The sequence below is a fragment of the Ammospiza nelsoni genome, chromosome 11 (genome assembly GCF_027579445.1).
Source record: "Ammospiza nelsoni isolate bAmmNel1 chromosome 11, bAmmNel1.pri, whole genome shotgun sequence".
NCBI lineage: Eukaryota > Metazoa > Chordata > Aves > Passeriformes > Passerellidae > Ammospiza > Ammospiza nelsoni.
The window spans coordinates 13,405,421-13,426,602 of NC_080643.1; the positions used below are offsets into that span (position 1 = coordinate 13,405,421).

Consider the following 21,182-nt stretch of genomic DNA (forward strand, 5'->3'; position numbering starts at 1 on the left):
ATATATACACTTCATGCACATATACTTCATTTTCTGTACAATTTCAATGATTTACACTTGTGTCTCTGGGTTCATTTAATTTAGTACACAAAGGACTTGTGCAAGAAAACAAAAAGGCCAAAATCGTCCTTATATTTAAGAAGTTGAAGACATTTACAGATTGGAGAAAACCCTTTTTTTACAAAGTACTAGCAAGAGAATATCAGCAAACAAAAATTTATGTAACAACCAATTTCTCCTCCCCTCCCTCCCCTGCAAATCATAGTTCTGATGTCAGTTTTGGATTTCTTGAAGTCATCCTTACCCACAAGATTAATCCCATTACTCTTAAGTACAGTAAAATCAGCCTCTTGTCACAGCTTTGAGAATTGCACCTTTACCACGGAAAACTCACTTTTACACAGGAGGAGCTACTGAGGATCTGATTTCTTATTGCTGGTAAACACCAACAACCATCTACACAACTTACCCAGACACACATTTCAGACCAGAACATGAACATTGAGGAGTTATGCTGGTATTTCATCATGCCATGCAAGCCTTAGAAAAAGCTAAAATCTTAATCTAATAATTCTTACATTTTACCCATTTTGCACTGTACGGCAGAAGCTGAGGGGGAAAAGCAGGGGGGAAGGCAGACACACCCTCAAGTTAAAAGTTAAGGTAATATACAAAGTTTAAACAAACTAAAAAAATAGATATAACTATTCTTTGCAACCCCAGACTGAAGGCTACTTCTTTGAGGGGTTTCAGATTGCAAGTCACAGACAAACAGCCCAAATCTCTGACACTTAAAGAATCTCATACTGAAAAAACAAATGTTTCTGTCCAGTGGGTTCAGATGTCAGCCATCACCTGTCTGCAACATTTTTCAAGTGGCTTGAGTGAAGTAAATCATGACAGATAGCAAGAAATGATGGAAGAAAAATAGTTTAAAAAAAAAAAATCCTGAGACACTCACAGCAATTATATTGAAGAAGTCATCATCTCCAAGGGTATCCAAAATAGATGAAACTGTCTGTTTGGCAATAGTCAGGCGAAGCCCTTTCATACTGCCACTGACATCCACTAAAATTACCACATCTTTTGGAGAAGTTGCTGCCTGGATGTACCTGAGGTGAAAGACAAAACTTATTTTAAATACTGAACTTTTCATCATTTCCAATTTCTTAAACACTGGCAGTCATCAATTGCCTACCACTTTCTGTTTCTGCAGTCAAATGCAATGACTCCATTCTCATCAGGTTCCCATTTAATTCCTGTTTAAAAAAAGGAGATAAAATATTAAATTAAATTTTCACAGTACCTGTGAAAAATCTGTCTGTGGTATTGGGGCTAAGTAGCAGTTTCATACTTTAATCTAACAGGTAGTGCCATCATAACATAGGAAATACTGTGGGGAAGCAAAGTTCCTAAAATAGGGCAACCAGATTTTTTCTTTTTTTCCTCACTCCTTTTTAGCCAACTGTAAGGTGAAAACTCTTCAGGTCTACAATGTTCATTGAACTATTTTCACAAAATTCTTGCCATTCTTGGTCTTTGGTGCTGGCAAGCTTTATCACATCTTGCCAAGTCCTTTCCAGACCTTGAGCACTTCTGACTCATGGCTGGCTCCAGCAGCTGCCCTTACGCTGCCTGCTTCACTCACAGGTCATACTCTGAATTTTCACTCACATCACTATGAAGAGGTAACATCTCCTGATTTTGGGTCAGAAAAAATATGTTTAAAAATGTCAGGGGAACACTTCCTGCTTTTTACACTCATTTTCTAGCACAAAACAAGAATAAGGTCCTTGGTAATAGGGACTAATATTTGAAATATCCTGGAGCTTGGGAACTGAAATATAATCTAAAACTAACAGAGAAGTAGTAGCCATTACTCTCAGCCACTTTCAGACATACAGGCTTATAGTGAACTTGCTTAAACTCAAGACTTAAACATGGGTTGCTAAACCACATTAGCCAAAGGAACAATACCCACTGTGAGCCTGATTCAAAGTTACAGAAGCTGAGAATCAGTTTATTTAACCTCATAGTTTGTTATAATGTGGTAAATTTTGTAGAGGATTAAACATAAAACTTAATAGGCAACAATATAGGTTTTAATCTATTTCTATAGAAATAATACAAGTGATGTGATTGCATTTTATTACAAGTGGTGTGAAAATAAACTTTTAAACAAGTTTTTAAAACTCTCTAATGTAAATCTGCCAGGTTAAGTGGAAGTTTAAAAATAAAACAAATAATGATGAAGACTTACTGTGTGCACTGATAGAGCACAGAATTCAAGCTTAGCACTATATGAAGGTTCTAATCCTTTTGCTCTCCTTCTCACAGCCTGTTCAGAAGTTATTTTTCACGTCTGTATATTTTATCTGAATAGAAATTTTTATGAGTACATGAGTTATCATGAGGGTTTCACCTCCAAATATAAATTGGTAGAGAAAACTCAAAAATTTCAAGATTTTGATTGGAAATCTCTCTGAAAACTATATGAAGTAAAATCAAACTTGCAAGTATCTGTGGCAATCAGAATTAGTGACAATACTTAATGCAGCCGTGGAATTCTTTATTATATTTTAAGGACTTCTCTTCTTCCTACCTGGATATTGCCTGAAAAATCCTTTTGCACTTCCAAAGTACTGCCAGATGAGAGAAGGGTCACGATCAAAGTTATCAACAAACACCTTATTTAAAGATTCTGACCAATAAACTCCATTTACAATGGCTGGATCTGGAAAAAAAAATAAAGAACACACACAATGAAAAGTGATTTTGTTAAGTAGAATCCCATAAACTTTACCATCTTCAGCTTATTCAATACCCAAAAGTCTGTTGATTGAAAACTGTTGCAAAACGGTTTTAGTTTCCTGTATCAAATAAGTGATCCAAAATAAATAGTTCACTTAAAGAACAGGACAGAGAAACCTGGTACTATTTTTTAGATTAGTTAAAATTGCTCTTTAGAGCATCTATCTTGAACCACCACCTTGCTTGTTGCGGAGAACATAAATAACTCCATCTAATTTAGATTATTTACTCAATGTACCTTCCCTAAATGCATGGAATATCTCATGGCAACATTTTACTTTTTAAAACATTAAATGTGGTAATGTTTGAAAGTTTTCATGTTGGAACAGAAAGTGAAATACCTTTTATTTTGCCCTTGAATATGCATAAAACCACATCTCATTACAAATACCACTAGTTGTTATTTGGAAAACACCGAACCCACATTCCACAACAATTACCGAATTAGTTTTTATTTCCCTAGAAAGAGAACTGCAAAGCAAATCCTTGATGCTGAAGCTGTTCTGTTTAAGACATCCCCATCCATCAATCCCTAAGACCCCAGGCTGCTCAAGTGTGTCTTGATGCTGCAGATTTGCTTCAATAGTGGGAAATGAGAAATCAATGAACCTGTCTTAGAAAGTTAGTGGATTTCAAACTGTGAATTTTGAAAGGTGAGAAACAATTAAGATACAGGATATTCCCAGTTCAATCTTATGTGAAGTCAGCAGAATAGAAAGGAAAAAAGCAGAACTGAAATCACAGATGCATTATTTAATTTTCAAGAGTGTGCATACATGAATACACAGTAACATTTGCTCAAGTATTTGAAATAAAGCAGCCATTAGCTTGCAAAATAATGTCACTGTACTGATTTCAGAAGACTGCTTCAAATGTGATTTTAATGGAGTGGAAAAAAGGCAAATTGTTATCTTTCCCTGCATTCATCAAGAAAAAACAGCAGAAAAATTGAAATGTTTCAGCCATACGATTTAGCATGCTGCTTTCACCTAAGTATTTAGGTTTATATAGAAGAAGTGCTGAAATAGTAAGGTCAACAAAACAGATCTTATTTTTAAAACACATGGAGTGCAGTTACTTGTTTCTCTAGAAGATGAAATAAGCACTTAAAATCTGCCACACCAGACACCTGTCAAACAAACTGATGTCACTGGTCCAAGGGCACTAACTTCAGTCCTGCCTAGCTGGCAAAACCCTCATTGTCCAGTGGTTTCTCAATCTGTAGTTATCCCAATAATGAGCTGTGACCAAAACATCACAAATCAGCACTATAGACTGAGATCTATCATTGGCTTGCAAAATATGTTTCTATTTCAGCATCCCAATATCAGCCCATTGTTCAGCATTTAGACATTACCTGAGATGTGAAGCACTAAAATGAGAATTCTATTCCTCAGCCCACAGGAATTTCCCAGTACCAGTTCAAACACTGATATTCTGATTAAGCTCCTATACTTCATGTATAATGGAGTATCCAAATCACTAAAAATTGCAGCGGCACTGTTGACTCAGCATCACAATCCTGACATAAGGCAATAAGTTTAATTCATCTTTGAAAAGAGTGAGCAAGTTCAGAGGGTTGGGTTTGGGTTTTGTTCTTTTACTTTTCCTGGTGCTGCTAGAAAGGTCTGTTTAGAGGAAAATAGAAAGCACCATTTCTCAAGTCTCCAGAGGGCTATAGGCTCTTTATATGCCCTGCAGTCATCAGGATTAGTGAAAAGCCAAACAAATCAAACAGAATAATTCTAAATTAATTTATATTTAAAATAACCTGCAGTGTTTCTTAGAAACTTACGTTTGGATGTCATTCCAAGACTGCCCATTGTACCTTGGTATTTTACAGTTTTATCAATTCATTGGATGTCTCCTATCCTGGATTCCTCAGGGCTTAAGTTTTCATGTCCTTTCCTAATGAATCAGAGCTCTAATGCCACTCATGAGTAGAACCTTCCTCCTACCAACCCAATGACAATTTTCTTTGAAATCTATATGCACTCCAGTTCCATAAGGTTATGGCTCAAGTCATTCACCTCTTAGGTTCTGAACCAAAGTCTTTCCAGTAGCATATAAAAAAATGTATTTGTATATACAAAATACAGATATCGATCACTTTCTAAAAATCGTATTGAAATATTCATGGATATTTTAGATTACTTTGTTTAGACCATCTGTGAAGAGCCACTTAACATGTTCATATATCTATATTACAGGTTAGAGAACTCCATGGAAATAAAAATCAGGAAATTTTCCCTGAACGAGTCTGGTGGAGTCCATATTCTGCATTAGGCTGACAACACTAATCATCCAACTCCTGAACATTAATCCAGTGACTGTGAAACTAATAGACTTAATTTTTTTAGCTGGAAGGAGCATAAAGCAGGCATTTTAAATAAGAGGGCACAATTAAAATGTGACCTATGCTCACTGTATTCCTTCAAAATGAAAGCTGGTGATAATTCCCTGCCTTCCCACACCCTGCATGTCTGTTATGCTGGCTGTTCTTAGAATATATCAAGTTACATATTAGGCACCAACCACTTCAATAAAAGAAGCAAAAAGGGCTACAATCTTTTTTTCCTTATAATACAAGGAAAAGTGGTGTAGGGACTAATGTAGGCACAGAACAAAGCAGCAGACCTGGAAGTCATGAGTGTCTGCTGGCTGCTGCACCTTCAGCCAGAGGGATTTCACTCTGGATCTCTTTGTTCTGAACTTTATAACTCTGCTACATGGAGGCATCTCTGTCCTCATGCACCATCCCAAATACAGCTGCATTTCTGACCATATGTCTCATTAAATCATCATCTAATAACCTGTATGTTAAACTTGTTCTGGGCAATTTCCAATTTTAGTAATTACACTAAACTGTTTAAATTCCCTCAGTACTTCCTTCAGAAACAGTATTCTTAAGTTTTTCAATTACTGAAAATGGTGAGCATCATCTGCATCCCCCAGAGAGTTAAATGTCAATGGTAGTAAATTAATCTGTGAGAATATTCAGAAATTTGGTGAAGGATAAAAAAAAAAAGATAAAGCTTAATATAAATGCAAAATTATCAATGCGATGTTATGGGGCTCAAAGATAATAAATGGCAATAGCTTTCACCACAGTTCTTGAAATATGATTTCTGCTTTTGCTTCCTGACAGATAAAATATTCCCTTTCCCTTGTCTTTTAGATGAGCTGGCTTGCAATTATATGGGATTTTGCTCCACCATTGTTTGTGTAGATGTTACCTGTTTTTACTGACATTTAACATGAATCCAACCTCCAGGAAAATAAGTACAATGACAGGAAACTGAAATGAGATTGCCAAAGAACAGTACAAATGCATGTAGCAATTAAGGGGCTGTCACAGATCCTGCTGGCCTGAAAAGGACTGAACAAAGGCAAGGAAGGGGCACAGGCTAAAAGATGTGCAATAGCCAAAGGTAATGACTTTTTTTAATGTCCCCAGAATCCAGAGTATGTGAAGTCTATAGAACAAAACTAATACCTACACAACCCATTCTGCATTTCAATTGTCGCAGCATGCAGAAAATAAGGGAAACCACTGAGGAGCTCAGTAACTATGAAGAAAGTTCTCTTTCTTGCCATATTCTGCTTTATTCTCAAGAAAATAAAAGTTTCTAATGAACCTTAGTCTTTTCTCCCTATTCTATTCTTTTTGTGATATAATCATTACTTTTTTCTGGAAAGCTGTCAGAGACGCTGGCATTGGAAATGATCTTCCCTCCTGTAGTATCTGACTGCCTCAGCAGCAGCCCTAAACTGCAGAGCAGCTCTGTGCTGCCACAGAGCAATATAAGCACGGCCTAAGGGCCCAAGCACTGCAAAAGGAATGCAAAACCCTGCACATTTCTGGCTCAGAGATAGCAACAATATTAGCTTAGTTTTTATGACATTGACAACATATTTAGTCTGGTCATATTTTAAAGAATAACAAAATCACATACTTTGCTGGGACATATACCAACAATCTAATAATTACACTACTCAACACTAATATGAATGCTTTTCAGGGTGGTCCAGCAGACTCAAGAGCTGGGGCTGGATGCCAGTTTTGGCAACTGCCTTCACTTTTTTCTCTCTCTTCCCCTCTCTCTGACTCCAGGGTAATGTGGATGCATCAGCTCACAGATCAAAGCATCTGGCCATCTGTAGACACAAAAGAAGGTGTTTGTCCATTTTGCTTCATGTGCTGGGAACTGTTCACCAATGTCAGAAATCACATTCCCTCCTTGCAGGAATATGGGATGCTAAAGGTTTCCAGTACGTGCCGGCATAAAGGCAAAGGAGTAGCATTTAGTGCCTTCATCTTCCAACATTGCCCTGATAACTTCACCCTCCTCCTTTGAAGTGGCAGCAGAAGAACTGGAGTATGGCCAGATGTGTTTATTTTTATGCTGAGTTTCATGAGTGCATTTAGGTGATGTTTTGTATTGCTTTATGGTGTGGAGGGGATAGTGTTCTTTTTTTGTTTGAGGGGGGAGGTTTCTATTATTTTTTTTTAATTAATGAGATGGACTGAGATTTAACTTTAGCTCATTTGAAAGTCAGAATTACAGCTGCAAACTCCTCACTAACAGCAGTCTGGCATACAGATTCATTTCTGTCTCCTAAGGGCTTGCCTTCTCTTGAGTTATAGAAAATGTCCTGCAACAAATCAGTGGAGATTTGAGCCCATTTCACCCATTTGATGCTGGCTTGGCTGGACTTTGCTTAACTTCTCAGATGTAACAGCTAAAAGCAATCAGTGTGGGGGCTGAACAGTGGGCAGGTTAGAGCAAAGCTCTGGAAACAGCATATAGGAACCAGCTATGAAAACAGAACATTAATTTCTCTTTTAAATTAAAGGAGAAACTCAGAGCAGAAGTCAAGAGCATCCCAGGACAAAAAAGAAAGATTCTGCTATACTAAAGCTGTTGTCCCAGGAGCCAGGTATCAGGGGCAGTTAGCCCTGTGTCTAACATGCTCCTAACAGATGGGATTGCCCACCCAGCAATTGCTTTGAGCTGAGAGCTAAAGCCAAAAGCCAGTCATCCTGATAAATTTATTCATGATACTGCAGATAGGGTATTTCTGTATTTTCAGTGAAATATACTCATTTCCACACTTCTGCATGATACAAATTGAGGACCGTGAAAAATTAAAAGATAGTAAGAAAATACATCACAGAGCTATAAGATGCCATGATGTAAAGAGAAAGGATGAACAACATGGAAAACCACTGATAGAAATGGTTTTCCGAGTGGAAAAAACAAATTTTGAGAACTCAGGAATTAAGCAAATTGAACAGAGGCCTTATATCCATTGAATTTTCATCACAAAAGCAAAAATAGTCATGAATACTGCAAAAAAAAAAGAACCAGTTCTAGCACACAGCAAGCAGAAATTTCTACACAGTCTGATGGAAGAGTGGCTATCCGCAGCCAGGAAATTCAAACCTCTGGTAAGTGGCAGACCAGGAAAAGTGTCGCAACAAGCAATAGGGGAAGCCAGTGGAACACACTGCAAAGCAGGGGAAAAGAAAGCAAATGTGATTGCTGCTGAATCCAGCCAACTGTACTGTAAAATATTTAATGCACAACATACAAAAGGGACAATTTTATTCAGAGCTATTGTCAAAGTGATGAATGACAAAGGCAAGGCATAGCCTTGGAAATAAAAGTCATCCTTACGGAAATTTCTTGGGGACAGATCCATCCTCCAGTCTTTAGAAAAGCCATTTGGAGCACAAGACCATGCAAACCTGTTAACTAGCACTTCACAAAAACTATTCCATTCCTACTGCACAGATATTCAGAGACACAGAGTAACAGGAGCAGGCTGACTTGATGGCAGAGCACAGTGCAGCTGGGACCAACAAATAATGCTTTGAAGGAGGTTCCAAAGTCATCCTGTGTTTATCAACACATCATGCTTCTTGCCTCAGCAAATGGAGGCACAAAAACCTTTAGAGAGAAATGTTTTACCAGGTAGGATGCATCCCAGTTGCAGTGGGCTATAACAAATTAAACTTCTACTGCTCCATTCCTGGGAGCATCAACAGAGTACGAATGTGCAATTATTGGATGTAACAGCACACTTATCTACTACCATGGCAAATCACCGCCTCTTATCCTCTCAAATCAACAGGCCCTTACTTCTCTTGTGCTTTTATAATCCTTGCCCCAAAGACTGTTTGCACAATTTGAGTAAAATGGAAGCTTTACTCATACAAGATATGAAAATGTTCAGCTGGTTATAAAGCCTCTGAAGATAGTAATAAAAACACTGAGCAGATGTACAAATGTATCTTGGGATGAGTACATTACAAAATCCATTATGTATTCTGAAACACTATTTACTCCTTCAGGAATGTGCCAAATAAAAGCTGCAAGACACCTAAATAAACAAAGTATAGTGTAAAAATGTCTCTGTACATTTTTAGCCAAACAATGTTTTGAAACAGTTTATATTCTAGCCAAGCATTCTAATGCTTAACGAGAAGAGCAAGCCGCCTTCTTCTTCACACAACACATTCCCTGGAAAAATCAAAGGGTCTGTGTAATGCAGCAGCGTGGAGAAACAGATTATTACAGTATTCTGAAACAGTAGACAAAATGAATATGTATATTTAGATAAACTACTATTATTCCTTGTCAAATGTCAATCCTGTTCACTACATATAAAGTTACAGTTTTTACTTTGCCAGACAACCATTTAATTAATGCATATTCACTCCTAAAGTTTTCAAAAACCCAGGATTGTCACTTTCTTGTCCTTAAAAGCAACAAGGAAGTAGGGGTGGCATCCTGATTGACAGAGGCACGTCAGGTCAAAAATTCTCTTAATATTGTACCTGAGATGGTGTTCAGCGACAAACATGCCCTGCTCACATTTGTCAAAAGGCAAGCCCAGCTCAGAGTAGCTAAGCAACAGCTGCTGGATCAGGAGAGGCGGAGAGCAGGGCTTTCTAGAGGAAATACTCCACATTTCCACGCAGCCTGGATCTGACATCTGGTTGCCATGGTGATGAGGATGTGTTAGAAACACACAGATTAGATCCACAGCCAGAGACAGACTAGAACACAGCAAAGATAAAGCATGCTGCACATCTTGCATGGCCATGCCAACGTTTCCAAAAGGCTTGCTGTTAAAGACAGAGGTTTGAGAGGGAAAAAAAAAAAAAAAAATCCGTGAAGCTAAAGCCCTTTTCAAGAACAAAGCAGCAGCCTGAGTAAATTCTGGGAATCGTATTTGAGGCAGAATTTAAGCAAAACCAGATGGAAGCAGCAGAGAAGTCTGTACATCTCTGTCCAACAGGCAACAAGAGTTAAAACAAAGAAATATGGGAAGATAGGACATTTTCTGCAACCTTGATTAAATCTGTTGGACTAAGAAAGTTCCTTTCAAATTAAACAATGTCCAGTGTTAGGAAGACAGTGAAAACACTGTCCTAGAGACCTTAAAAAGTGAAGACAAACAATCCAGGGGAAGGATTTCAAAACATAAATATAGTGGTCCAGGACAGTATGTGACCATGAGTATTTAAATAAAAGCTCCAGGATGAATGCTCAGAAGCAAGGTCCATAAAATCATATACAACAGTGACAGACAAGATTTTATTTCTTCATTTCACACCTTACAGGAAAATGGTTTTGCATATGTGCTAGCTGCAGATTATAATCTTTCTGCATCACTTGAGAAATGATTTCTTTTGGGTCTAATATTCTAGAAAATAGGTAATCTCAATTTTGGCAGCCAGTTGGAAGGCATTGATAGGAAAGTATGACTGAATGATATTCATAGCTCTTTTTAAGTATCAAATTGAAAAAACCTTACTTAATCAAAAAATGGTTGTGGTTCATCAAATTTCAATATCTTTTAGAGAAGGCACTATTACATGCAGCAGATTTTTTTTCCTATGCAAGCAAAACTTTTGATTAGAGTCTGCATTTATTGACTTGTAGAGCATAAACTCATTTTTAACATGCAGTGAGCATCATGCAATGGAAATGCCATTTGACACAGGTAATATTCTTTACCAGTCTCTAAATTGTTCAAGCAAAACTTAAATAATATTTGTGAAGTCTAAGGCAAAGATCTCCTTTTGCAATGCTTTCAGCATTCAAGAAGTAAATAAGGTAAGCAGAAAAACACAGGCTACACCTGATGTCTTTTCTATGAAAGACACTGAGGTCAGAATTATTCACAGTTGTCTTCTATTCATATTGTTTGTAAGTAATTTTAAAAATATTGGTGATTATAAAGGTAGAAAGAAGCAAAGGATGGAAACAATTGGAAGAAAATATCTTGCAATAGAATAAGAGATAAAGGTTTTAAATTAAAAGGTGGTAGGTTCAGAGTAGATATAAGGAAGAAGTTGTTTGTTATGAGGTTGTGAGGCACTGGAACAGGTCACCCAGAGTTGGTTGCTGTCCCCTCCCTGGAGCCACTCCAGGTCAGGCTCTGAGCACCACAATCAAAGTGAAGAAGTCCCTGCTCTTTGCAGGGGAATTAGAGTAGATGACCCTTAAAGATCTCTTCCAACCCAATCTACTCCACAGTCAATCCACAAAACAATAAAATAACACACAAATAATTGATTGCCAACTTTCCACAGCAGTAATAACAATAATCCTAGCAGAAAGCTTTTAAACAAGAGTCATCTTGTCCTCAAAATAAGTGAAGTCCAAATACGCCTTAAGAGCTGTAAGATACTTTTTAATCACTTATTTTTATAAATCCATTCTTAAACAGAGTGATCATGGTTACAGAGTCAAAATGGTTGTCAATATTTGAATGTATTCCAAATGCACTGACATGGAATTAGTATTAGTGTGGTATTAATTTAAGGAAAAATGAATTTAGACTATTATTAATGAAGACTTCTTTATCTTTTTACTTATTATTGAATTTTAAAGTGTACTTTATGGTCGTGAACCAATTTTTAAAAACTGGATGGATTAAAATGGATTTTACAGCTTGATTTACACAGTTTGAGACTCTCAGCAACATATTGTGTGCCTTATGTTTGTTAGTTGAGTTGACATAAACCATATCTCCTGTTGACAGAAACGCTTGAAAATATTCATGGACTTCAGCATCCATCAGTGAAAAACTCTGCAGTTATGGAAAGCACTGATAAAATTGCTTCCTGTGCTTCAAAAACTCCACAACTGCAGCTCTATCACAGTATCAGGATGAGAAAAACAGATGGAAGGCAGTTAAGACATACTTTTCTCTAAGTTAAAATTTATATTATTGCTTTTAGTTTTCAAAGCAGAAGATTAACTTCAGGCTGTATAATTGATCATCACATTTTATTTTCTGTCTTGATTCGGTCTACTCTGTCACTAAAGACAAAGCACTATCTTCACTAAGGCTTCTACTTCATTCTCTAAATATATCAGGATAAATACCTGGCAATCTGTAATCCAGTGGAATATATTTCTTTTGGGCTTTGTTTTGTTTGGTTGGTTTTTTTCTTCTTTTAATCTCAATTGAAAAAAGGATTTGGAGCAAATAATTTTCACCTGATCATGCACAAACTGTTCTCTTTCCTGTAACATACGTGTATTTTGTAACTTAACAGAGAACCAGGCCTGACAATGGCAAAATGCAGAAGCAATTTACTAAGGCACCTGGCAGTTTATGATAGCAGAGATTTTATAAACTCACCAACCACTGGGCTGCTGATAGGTATTGACCAAAGACAGCCAATCTGATAAGGAAAATCCTCCCTTAGTGCCAAAACTGCAACTAGCAGAATTTACAGACCACAGTCTAATATCAGCGGCAGGAAGGAGGGAACTCTTAAGGCTCCTCCCCTCTCAAATACATTATGGTATGGAATAAAATTTCATCACAAAATTCACAAAAACATGACAGTGAACTCAAAATATAATTCTAAATCAAGTGGCAGTACTATGAAATATAACTTGCTAGATGATGTGAAAATTCACTCTTTTATATTGCTAGACATAGATGAAATGTCAGAAATACTTGTAGGTAAATGCTGAGAAATGCATTCAGTATAAATTATGTCAAAATTAAAAAGAAATCAGTGTAAGCACTGGGTGGAAAGTTCACCTAACTTCCTGAATTCATATAAGGAAAATACTGAAACATTGTTCATTAGTATAAACCTCCTTCTCTAGTATCATGAAAGCAGGTGAGTAACTTTCCAGACCCAATACTTTTGGATAAATGCTTTAAAATTTAATTTAAAAAATTAGTGCTTTATTTTTATATATCATTATTAGATTCACGAATTGATTCTAACATATTTTCTTCACCAAAAAGACATGGATGAAAGATAATTATTGTAGACTTCACAAGTTGATGTGGTCTCTTTGTGCATTGCCCACTGCGTCTTGCTTTTCCTCACACCAATCAACATTTCACCCTGGGCACTTCAAAGACAGAAATCAATTCCTTTCACAAAGCTCCACCGCAGGAGTGGACGTTTCCATGTTCAAACTAATTTGAAAAGACATCACTGTAAATCAGCCTGGGAAGAAAAACTTCCAAAAGTGAGTCTGTTCAGAGCAAGTCTGTCCATTTGTACCAGCATGGTGCTGCCTCTGAATGGCATTTAAGGGTTTTTGTGATGGCCACCCCAGGGCTTTCCTAGGAGTGAAGGGCAAAAAGCCCAAGCTGAAAGATGCAGATGTCACAGAATTCTGAAGCACAGGCTTCCATCTCCCCGCGCAGAGCACAGAAGTTGATTTTCAGGACCATGAAAATGTAACTCTGTGTGTGATGGTGGCGCTTGGGGCTGTGCTGGAGAGACCAGACTGCTGAGCCAGCCCTGAAATGCTTCAATAGTCACAGAGCTTAAAGGGAGAAGCTGTGCCTCAGGCTGTACAATGGAATCTCGCTGGAAACAAGCTCTGGGAAAACAGGCAAGCACTAAAATACTGGTTACAATATCAGCCTGGCTCTCAGAAGTGATCTGTGTGCTGTACAAACAAAAGGCAGAGCAGAGCTGTGATCTGACTATCTCTGCATGGGCAGGAAAAGAGACATTAACCTTGTACTACAGCTTAAATTAAAATTCTTCTGATGCAGAACTGTGGTCACAAAGCTATCTTGTGTCCATAATATTTCCTGAAATACTTCAGTGAATCACACATATATGTCAACATCCTTTGGTGTGAGAACAGACTGCACCGTTCTCCACCACACAGGAGATACATATATACACATATAGATAATTTTTTTTTCATTTATGTCTCTATACATATGTCTTTTCCTCAGACATTCACTAGTGATGAAAACAAAAATTCACTTCAAATAAATGAGTATTTAAAATTGGAAAATCTGGAGTTTTTTTCCAGTAGTTAAGTTTGGACTCTTTGCTCAATGACTTTTAATAAGTACAAAAAATTCAGTGGATAACTAAGTCTTGCAAAGCTGTAGAATGCACTAAATTTCACTGTCAGCTGTATTAATGGGATGAAGGTTTATCCCCTAGGAAGTGTTTCTCCATTTTAAAACTGAGCAAGTAAAATAAGATTATATATTCAGTAAACTAGAAATGACAACAAAGGAAAAACCTCCCATTACTTTAAATCAACTTACATAAGCCTACTTCCCTTCTATTGCCAAGATAAATTGTTTCACTTTATTCTTTTTTTTTTTTTTAAGGCAAAATCAAACATACTTCTCAAGATGCATCTGATCTGATCCAAACAAAGGAATTATCCTTTCTCCAATCTACCTTTATTGGCACTTGTCTGTCTCATCCACCATATCTCAGAGATACTGTCCAGGGCTGCAAGATATAGCCGCATATGCTCACCTTACTCTACTTCTGTCAAAATACCCAATGAGCAAAGTCCAGCTTGGCTCATTCTACAAGGCATTTTTATTTTTAAAAACATTTAGAAAGGCTGTCCTTGGGTGTGTAATATTTTAGTCCAAAATATCAATCTTAGACCAAATATGGAGGCGAAGACATTGTAAGATTTTATGAAATACAAGGGGGTTAGAAAAAATAATAATTTTATACATGAAAAAGTCTCTCTTCAGTTCTAAATTTCTTACCGTGAAGAAGCTGTTACACTGAGAAATGGAGTTTAAAAGGCAAGGACAAGTGCTTGCATCCTAATATTTTTGAATCATTGAAAATAAGAGAACCTGGGCTCTTCCCCTTTCTACACACATAAAGCCTACCTTGTCATACAAACAAAGACCAACTGCAAATTCTCAAATCCAGGAGCTGTTTTCAGCCAATGCCAAGACAATGGATTTCCCCTGGTGTTTCCTGGATTTTATGCAAAGCTGCTGTAAGTGGATGAGATCCTGCTGTGTGTCACCTCTGGTACTGTGCTGCTCTAGGCTTTGCTTTTCAACAGGTGCCATAACTGAGAACTGTGTCACCAGGACACGCTGAGCCTCACCTTGGCTTTGGTTTTCATCTACATTCCTCTGAAAACCACATTTATCCAAGTATTCATAAGGCTCTTCCATGGAAAAACTGATGAGTGAAAACTCAATAGCAGAAAATATGTCATTGCTGTCCACAAGTAGGAATAAATATGAGGTGACAGATTTAGGAAAAAAAACCCCAAAAACTGGAGTAGGTTCTTCATCCCAGATACAGCACATATTTTGGACAAAGAATATGGGATCTTGGTTACCTATATTCTCATGCTAACAAAAGGTAAAATGCTAGCCTATTTTTTCTTTTATACACTGTCAACATCTGCAACATCAGTTTTGAGTCTTCTTTTATCATTTCCTTGCGTACATAAATCCATCCTAGAATCTTATTCTCCCCAGTGGCAATGCTAACACCAAGCTTCCCATGGATGGTTGCCAGAAAGCCTGGCCCACATTCCAAGTGCTACTTTTTAATTATATGTCACGTTCCTGGAGTCTTCTAAATATACTACTGTCATCTCAGAAAGTAATAAATCAAATTTTGAAGCCATACCAATTTTAAATTACTAATCATTTCTTCATTAGCACTAAAGTTGTCTACAATAGCTGTTTAAAATATACTGATGGATATATAGAAAGTTGTATCTGAGTATCTTAAGAATGTGTAGCTGGAAGTGTACCTGCAAGATATGTCCAAGAAAGCAGCAAGTCCCAGATAATTTCCATTCTAAATTAATAGGAAGACATAAAAAATAAGACCTATGAGAACTCATTTTGTGCCTCTATTGTAAACAGTATAAACTTTTTAAATAAAAGATCCCAGCAGCTGAATGAAATAGTGCCTTATTTACACCTAGACTCTGCCTTTGCATAGCCCAAACCAGATTCAGATTGATTCTGTACTTCCAAAAATTAAACTTTCCTTCTAACAGGAAAAGCATGCCTTCATTCTTCATTTCTTTTTCCTCTATGAGTATTTTTATATAACTAATTCACTAGGAAACTTTTCCCTGCTTTCCTTCAGAAATCTATACACAGTTGATAATTGCAAAATTTGTGGATGAAAGAACTACTGCTTGCCAGGACTGTTATCACAAAATGTCGTAATTAATTAATTATTAATTGTTTAAAAAGATACTGCCTTGCAAATCCTGTGGCTATGGGCAATGAGCCTATAGGTAATGAGCACACTTTGTGTTCAAAGAGAAGAAATAGAATGCAGTGACAGACATAGATTTGATATTTATCATCTTCTCATTGCCTTGATTTCCCCATAAATGTAATGAAATTTATGTTTGCTCTTTATTTTCCAAACTTGAAGGTGTCCTTAGAATGAGAATTATTTACTCCTGCTGTTGCCATCAATGTTTTTAAGCTTTTCTATGAAGAGGCTGAAAGAGCCAGAAGATAAATGAAGAATAGCAATATGTTTATGTGCCAAGGTTTTTAAGCCAAACTCATTTAGTGCCCAGTTTAGGGATTGTGCACTTCAGTGATTCCACAGCTGGGCAGCATCACTGTGATTGTGGAAGTTGACCAGGCCAAAACTTTTCCCAAAGCTTCACTGAGCCCACAGTTGTGCAATTTGCAAATTAATGGAACCTGATTTCAGCCACAGGATTTTTACAATCTTTGGCAACCAGATTATTGAGCCTGGTATTAGTAATTAACTACAGAACAACTAATTAAGCCTTTAATCATCTCTTGAATAAGCTAAATTAACTGAGCTCCTGTGGTCTCAGTCCATGGCACATTTGTCAATTCTTTGATGAGTCCTGTGACTCCTCTCTGAACCCATTGCAAATTACCAATATCTGTACACCTAAAAAAACCAAAGTTAAGGAAAAAGTTTAGAATCAGCTTACAAATAGGGTTCTTTTTTTTCCATGTTGACTCAAGAACCCTGTGTTTAACTATTCAGTGATCACACTTGTCTGTTTCCAACTGTGAGTTCTGGCTGTGGCTCTCCCTAGTAATTCAATAAAATAAAACATAACCTGGAAATGAACAACAGGCCCTTCATAGAGAAATGGTATTCTGCAGACACTTGGTTGTAAACCTATCAATATCTTCTGCTTGTACCCTCAGGTTAGGATTAAATTAACTTGTTATCACCCCTCTGCATTACAGAACGGGGCAACAACAAATTTTAAGTATATAGTTCTCTGCTTGGTAAGAGGACCATTTCCAGACATCGACAGGCTCCAAACAAGATTATTATGTTCATGTGTAAGGAAAATGCCAGTAACAAACCAGATTTCTGCTGTTGGAATACATTTAAATTATTAAAAAATGAGCTTTCTTCTGCAGCTGCATAAAGTGACAATTTTGGATGGTCTGAATTACACAAAGTAGAAACAGGAATCATCACAGAACTCCATCTTGCCCATAGCTACAGAAAATCCCTGTATGAGAGGCCAAGCCAAGATGTAGCCAGTCCTTTGGCCTTTAACTAAGAGTAATCAGCATATAAAATGCATTCAATACCTAACATGAGCACATATCACATACCTGAAGGTTCTTTAGTTCTACTGCTCTCACTAAATACTCAGGATAATTTCCCTCTCCAGAAAAGCAAATTGTCTGACCTCTATATCCTTCCTTTTCTTTTTCCTCCTAAGCAATTCTGGAATGAATTAATTTATAGACAGACTTGATGAAATAACTATTAGCACTTGCACAAAACGAGTCATTTGGTATCTTTAGAAGCTTTAAGCATTTTCCAAGTCTTTTCAAAATATCCTGCATTAATCATTTCACAACCTTTCAAATACTCTCTAGGAAGATTTATTTTTCATCCCTGGTTTAAGACTATTGTAGGAGTTTTGGCTTCTCAGGATTCTCAAGTCAGAATCCTAACTTTGAAAAGGAGCTGCCATATCCACTGCTTCTCTTACCAGACCAACTTAGCTGAATTATTTCGCCTTATTACACAATATCCTTGCATGAATTACCACAATTGCTAGCCTGGAATGTATTAAGCAGAAAGCATTTAATGTCCTTTTAGATGTCTTTTAGTATAGTTAAAACACAGAAGAGGAACCAGATAAGGAGATTAGGCAGCTTTCACAGACCAATGACAAATATAATGTAGATATTGTTAGGAAACTTTGGCACTTCCTTCTAATTTTTTCTTTTATTACTGGCTTGAGAAAAATAAATAGATAGGTGCTGCATAAACACTGCAAAAATACAAATTCCTGCTGTCTGATTAAAGGAAAGTGGCAAAAGGAAAATGAGTAAATGTACATCTGAGTTTAGTTTACATTCCAAGTTTTTAGACCAAAGTCCATCACTTCTAACACCTAATGTTGCTGTTTGTACAATGTGCACTTACATCAAATAGGGAAGCAGAAATTATTGCTTCTAAATACTATCTGCAAAATCAGAGCAGAGTTTGTGTTTACTGCTAGAAATATTCTCAGAAGTTTGAAAGCATAAATCTAATAAGGTATTTCCCTCTACCTATCCTGTATCTTTCAAAGACAATTCTAAATCTCAGAAAGGATAGAATTAAACTGGTGACAATGTACACCCTGTTCAAATGATTTGAAGATTCTGGAAAATTATTCACTGGAATAAACATATTCTGCCATACTCTATGACAGAACTCATGCAAACCTCATATGCAAACCATTAACCTCATTAAACTGCTAAACTGCCACAAAACAAAAGATATTACAAAACTGTCACACTTAAAACATTCTTCCATAGAAAATTTCAGTATTATTGCCAACTGGAAAACACAGATAATACACAGTTAATCAACAGCTTCACTTTTAAGCAAGGGTGTGCTTTGGTCAGGCCAGTGGAATGATGGAATAAAGCAGCTCTTTTCTTACCCTTGTTGTACATGTTGGTGGGTACTTGGACATCACTCAGGCTGATGTTCACAGGCAAGTTGTTGAAGTGGTCGTTTGGCACCAGGATGAACTCCTTCCCCAGCTCCAGATAGTTCCCTTCCTCATCTCGTTCATTTATGAGCACAGCATTGAAGTACTCATACTGCAACAGAAACCCACATTCCCTGTTCAGAACGCACATTCAGCATCAAAATGAGGTTTGAATGGTTTAGTACATCTATCAATTCACTGATTAACATCTCCTGCTAGAACAAGAAGTTTTTATCCTCTCTCAGATTCCCTCTGTACTCTTCGTACAGGTACATTTATGAAAACAGATTTATCGGTACATCTCAAGAAAACCCCATATTGTTTCAGTTCTCTGGCTGCCCTGAAAATGTTAAGGGCAGTCCAAGAAAAGCTCTAATCATAAACAATATTTGTACTATTTTTAATACAAAGCTTTCTAAATTTAAATATTTTTCTGGATGATTACTTAATTATGAGTTCTGTTTAGCTTACTTCCATGAGATCAAGAACTGCTGTCAGTGCTGAACTTAGTCCCTGACAAATTAAAAGTGTTTTTACTTCTCAGGAGTATTAACTACAGCTGTAGATGTGTACTCAATGTGTACTGACTGACATTTCCTAAAATTATTTGCTTTATACTGAATTTTAGGAATGTACATCATAGCTGGCCTTCTAAAATATGCATACTTTAATCTGGATATATAAACTTAATTGTGACTTATTTTGAACAAGAAATAATTGTCTGCCTGTTAAAGATTCCGGAAGACTATTTGGCCTATTTTGTACAGAACTATAACCAGACAAGCAAAAGCAATTTAGATAAAATTATTGATATCTTCATGACCTAGTTTAAAATTTTACTAAGCTTTGAAAGCAACAAACAGTACAGTCTATTTTTTAACCTCTTAAATACACTAACCCTTGGCAACACTTTGTGATGTGCTTCCTAATTGGAGGAGGCCAAAGTTTAGTGTCTTTGAAGACTCACATCAATTAAAATATGAGTTCCTACCCTAATATCCATTTGAGGGTAAATGCATATAATATTTAAACATAAATCTATGTTTATTTGATGATAAAGAACTCTGCACTATAATATGCAGCAATATACTGTTCTTCTTGAACTGAACTTAAGATATGAACCATGGAATAATTTCTACAAAAATTCATATATGGACTTGGTAATTTCAAGGATGTAAATTCTATTTGCCCATGGCTTTTATAATACTTTGTAAATGGAATGAAAAATGGAAAAATTTCAAATAAGGATGTCAGAATGTACTTGAAATCAACTCTAAACAAGCATTATTTAATTTCATTCCATGGATTATTCCCTTTTCCAAAGAAGTTAATTACTAGGCAACCTCTTTCATCAAGTTCTGTAAGTGGCAAGGCTAGCCATCTACTAAAATCTGCTATATAAAAAAAAATGGAAAAAAGAAACCATTTATTTTACAATTAAGGATATTCAGGACTGATTGTTTCTTCAGTTGATTTAGTATTCATTGATTTATTGGTCTGAGTCTGTATTTTCTCTTCTCAATTCTACCAGTGAATACACAATAATATGATTTATGTTTGGGGGTTTATTTTAAAGCAAATTGTAGCATAGAGTAGTCCTCATATTATTGCAGATTATTAATACTTTCCTGCTTAGTTTGGGTTTTTTTCTGGGTGATTGGGGTGGGGTTGAGGGGGCTTGTCCTTGGCTTGTTGAGGGTTTTTTTGCAAGTGTGGAGCCTACAAAAATAGCATATTTAAGACAGTCCTGCAAGTTCTGAGGATTATTCATTAATGTATGCAGCTCAAAAATAGTACTGAAAAGGATGAGCATTTAAGCAGAGCTGTTGTACAATGGCTTCTTTTGGGCTCTTCCTTTCCAAGGAAATTATTGAGTGTGACAGCTGAAAGGTGATAGAAAGAATATTAAAAATTGAAGAAAAAATATGAAAGTAAATCCATCTGGCATTCTGACACTGCATTTGAGATAAAGCCCAAGGGAAAGAGGATAAAGTCCTGTTTGCTGACAACACAAATACTCTAGCTAAGCTCTTAGAGAAAATGACTTCAATTTAATCTTGTCAATGGAGGTCAGTCTTTGATATAACCTTAACTAGGTGAGCT

At 36.6% G+C, this 21,182-nt stretch overlaps 1 protein-coding gene across 1 annotated transcript in view; it reads right to left on the bottom strand.

Annotated features, from left to right (window-relative positions):
• The window catches only part of CACNA2D3 (calcium voltage-gated channel auxiliary subunit alpha2delta 3), a 383,158-nt gene that overhangs the window by 210,447 nt on the left and 151,529 nt on the right, over positions 1 to 21,182 (bottom strand). Inside the window, exons 5-8 of the mRNA XM_059480385.1 lie at positions 19,029 to 19,191; positions 2,603 to 2,734; positions 1,199 to 1,259; positions 962 to 1,112 (exon numbers count right to left, since the gene is read on the bottom strand). Coding sequence (XP_059336368.1) covers positions 962 to 1,112; positions 1,199 to 1,259; positions 2,603 to 2,734; positions 19,029 to 19,191 — 507 coding nt within the window. The remainder of the gene's footprint in view (positions 1 to 961; positions 1,113 to 1,198; positions 1,260 to 2,602; positions 2,735 to 19,028; positions 19,192 to 21,182) is intronic.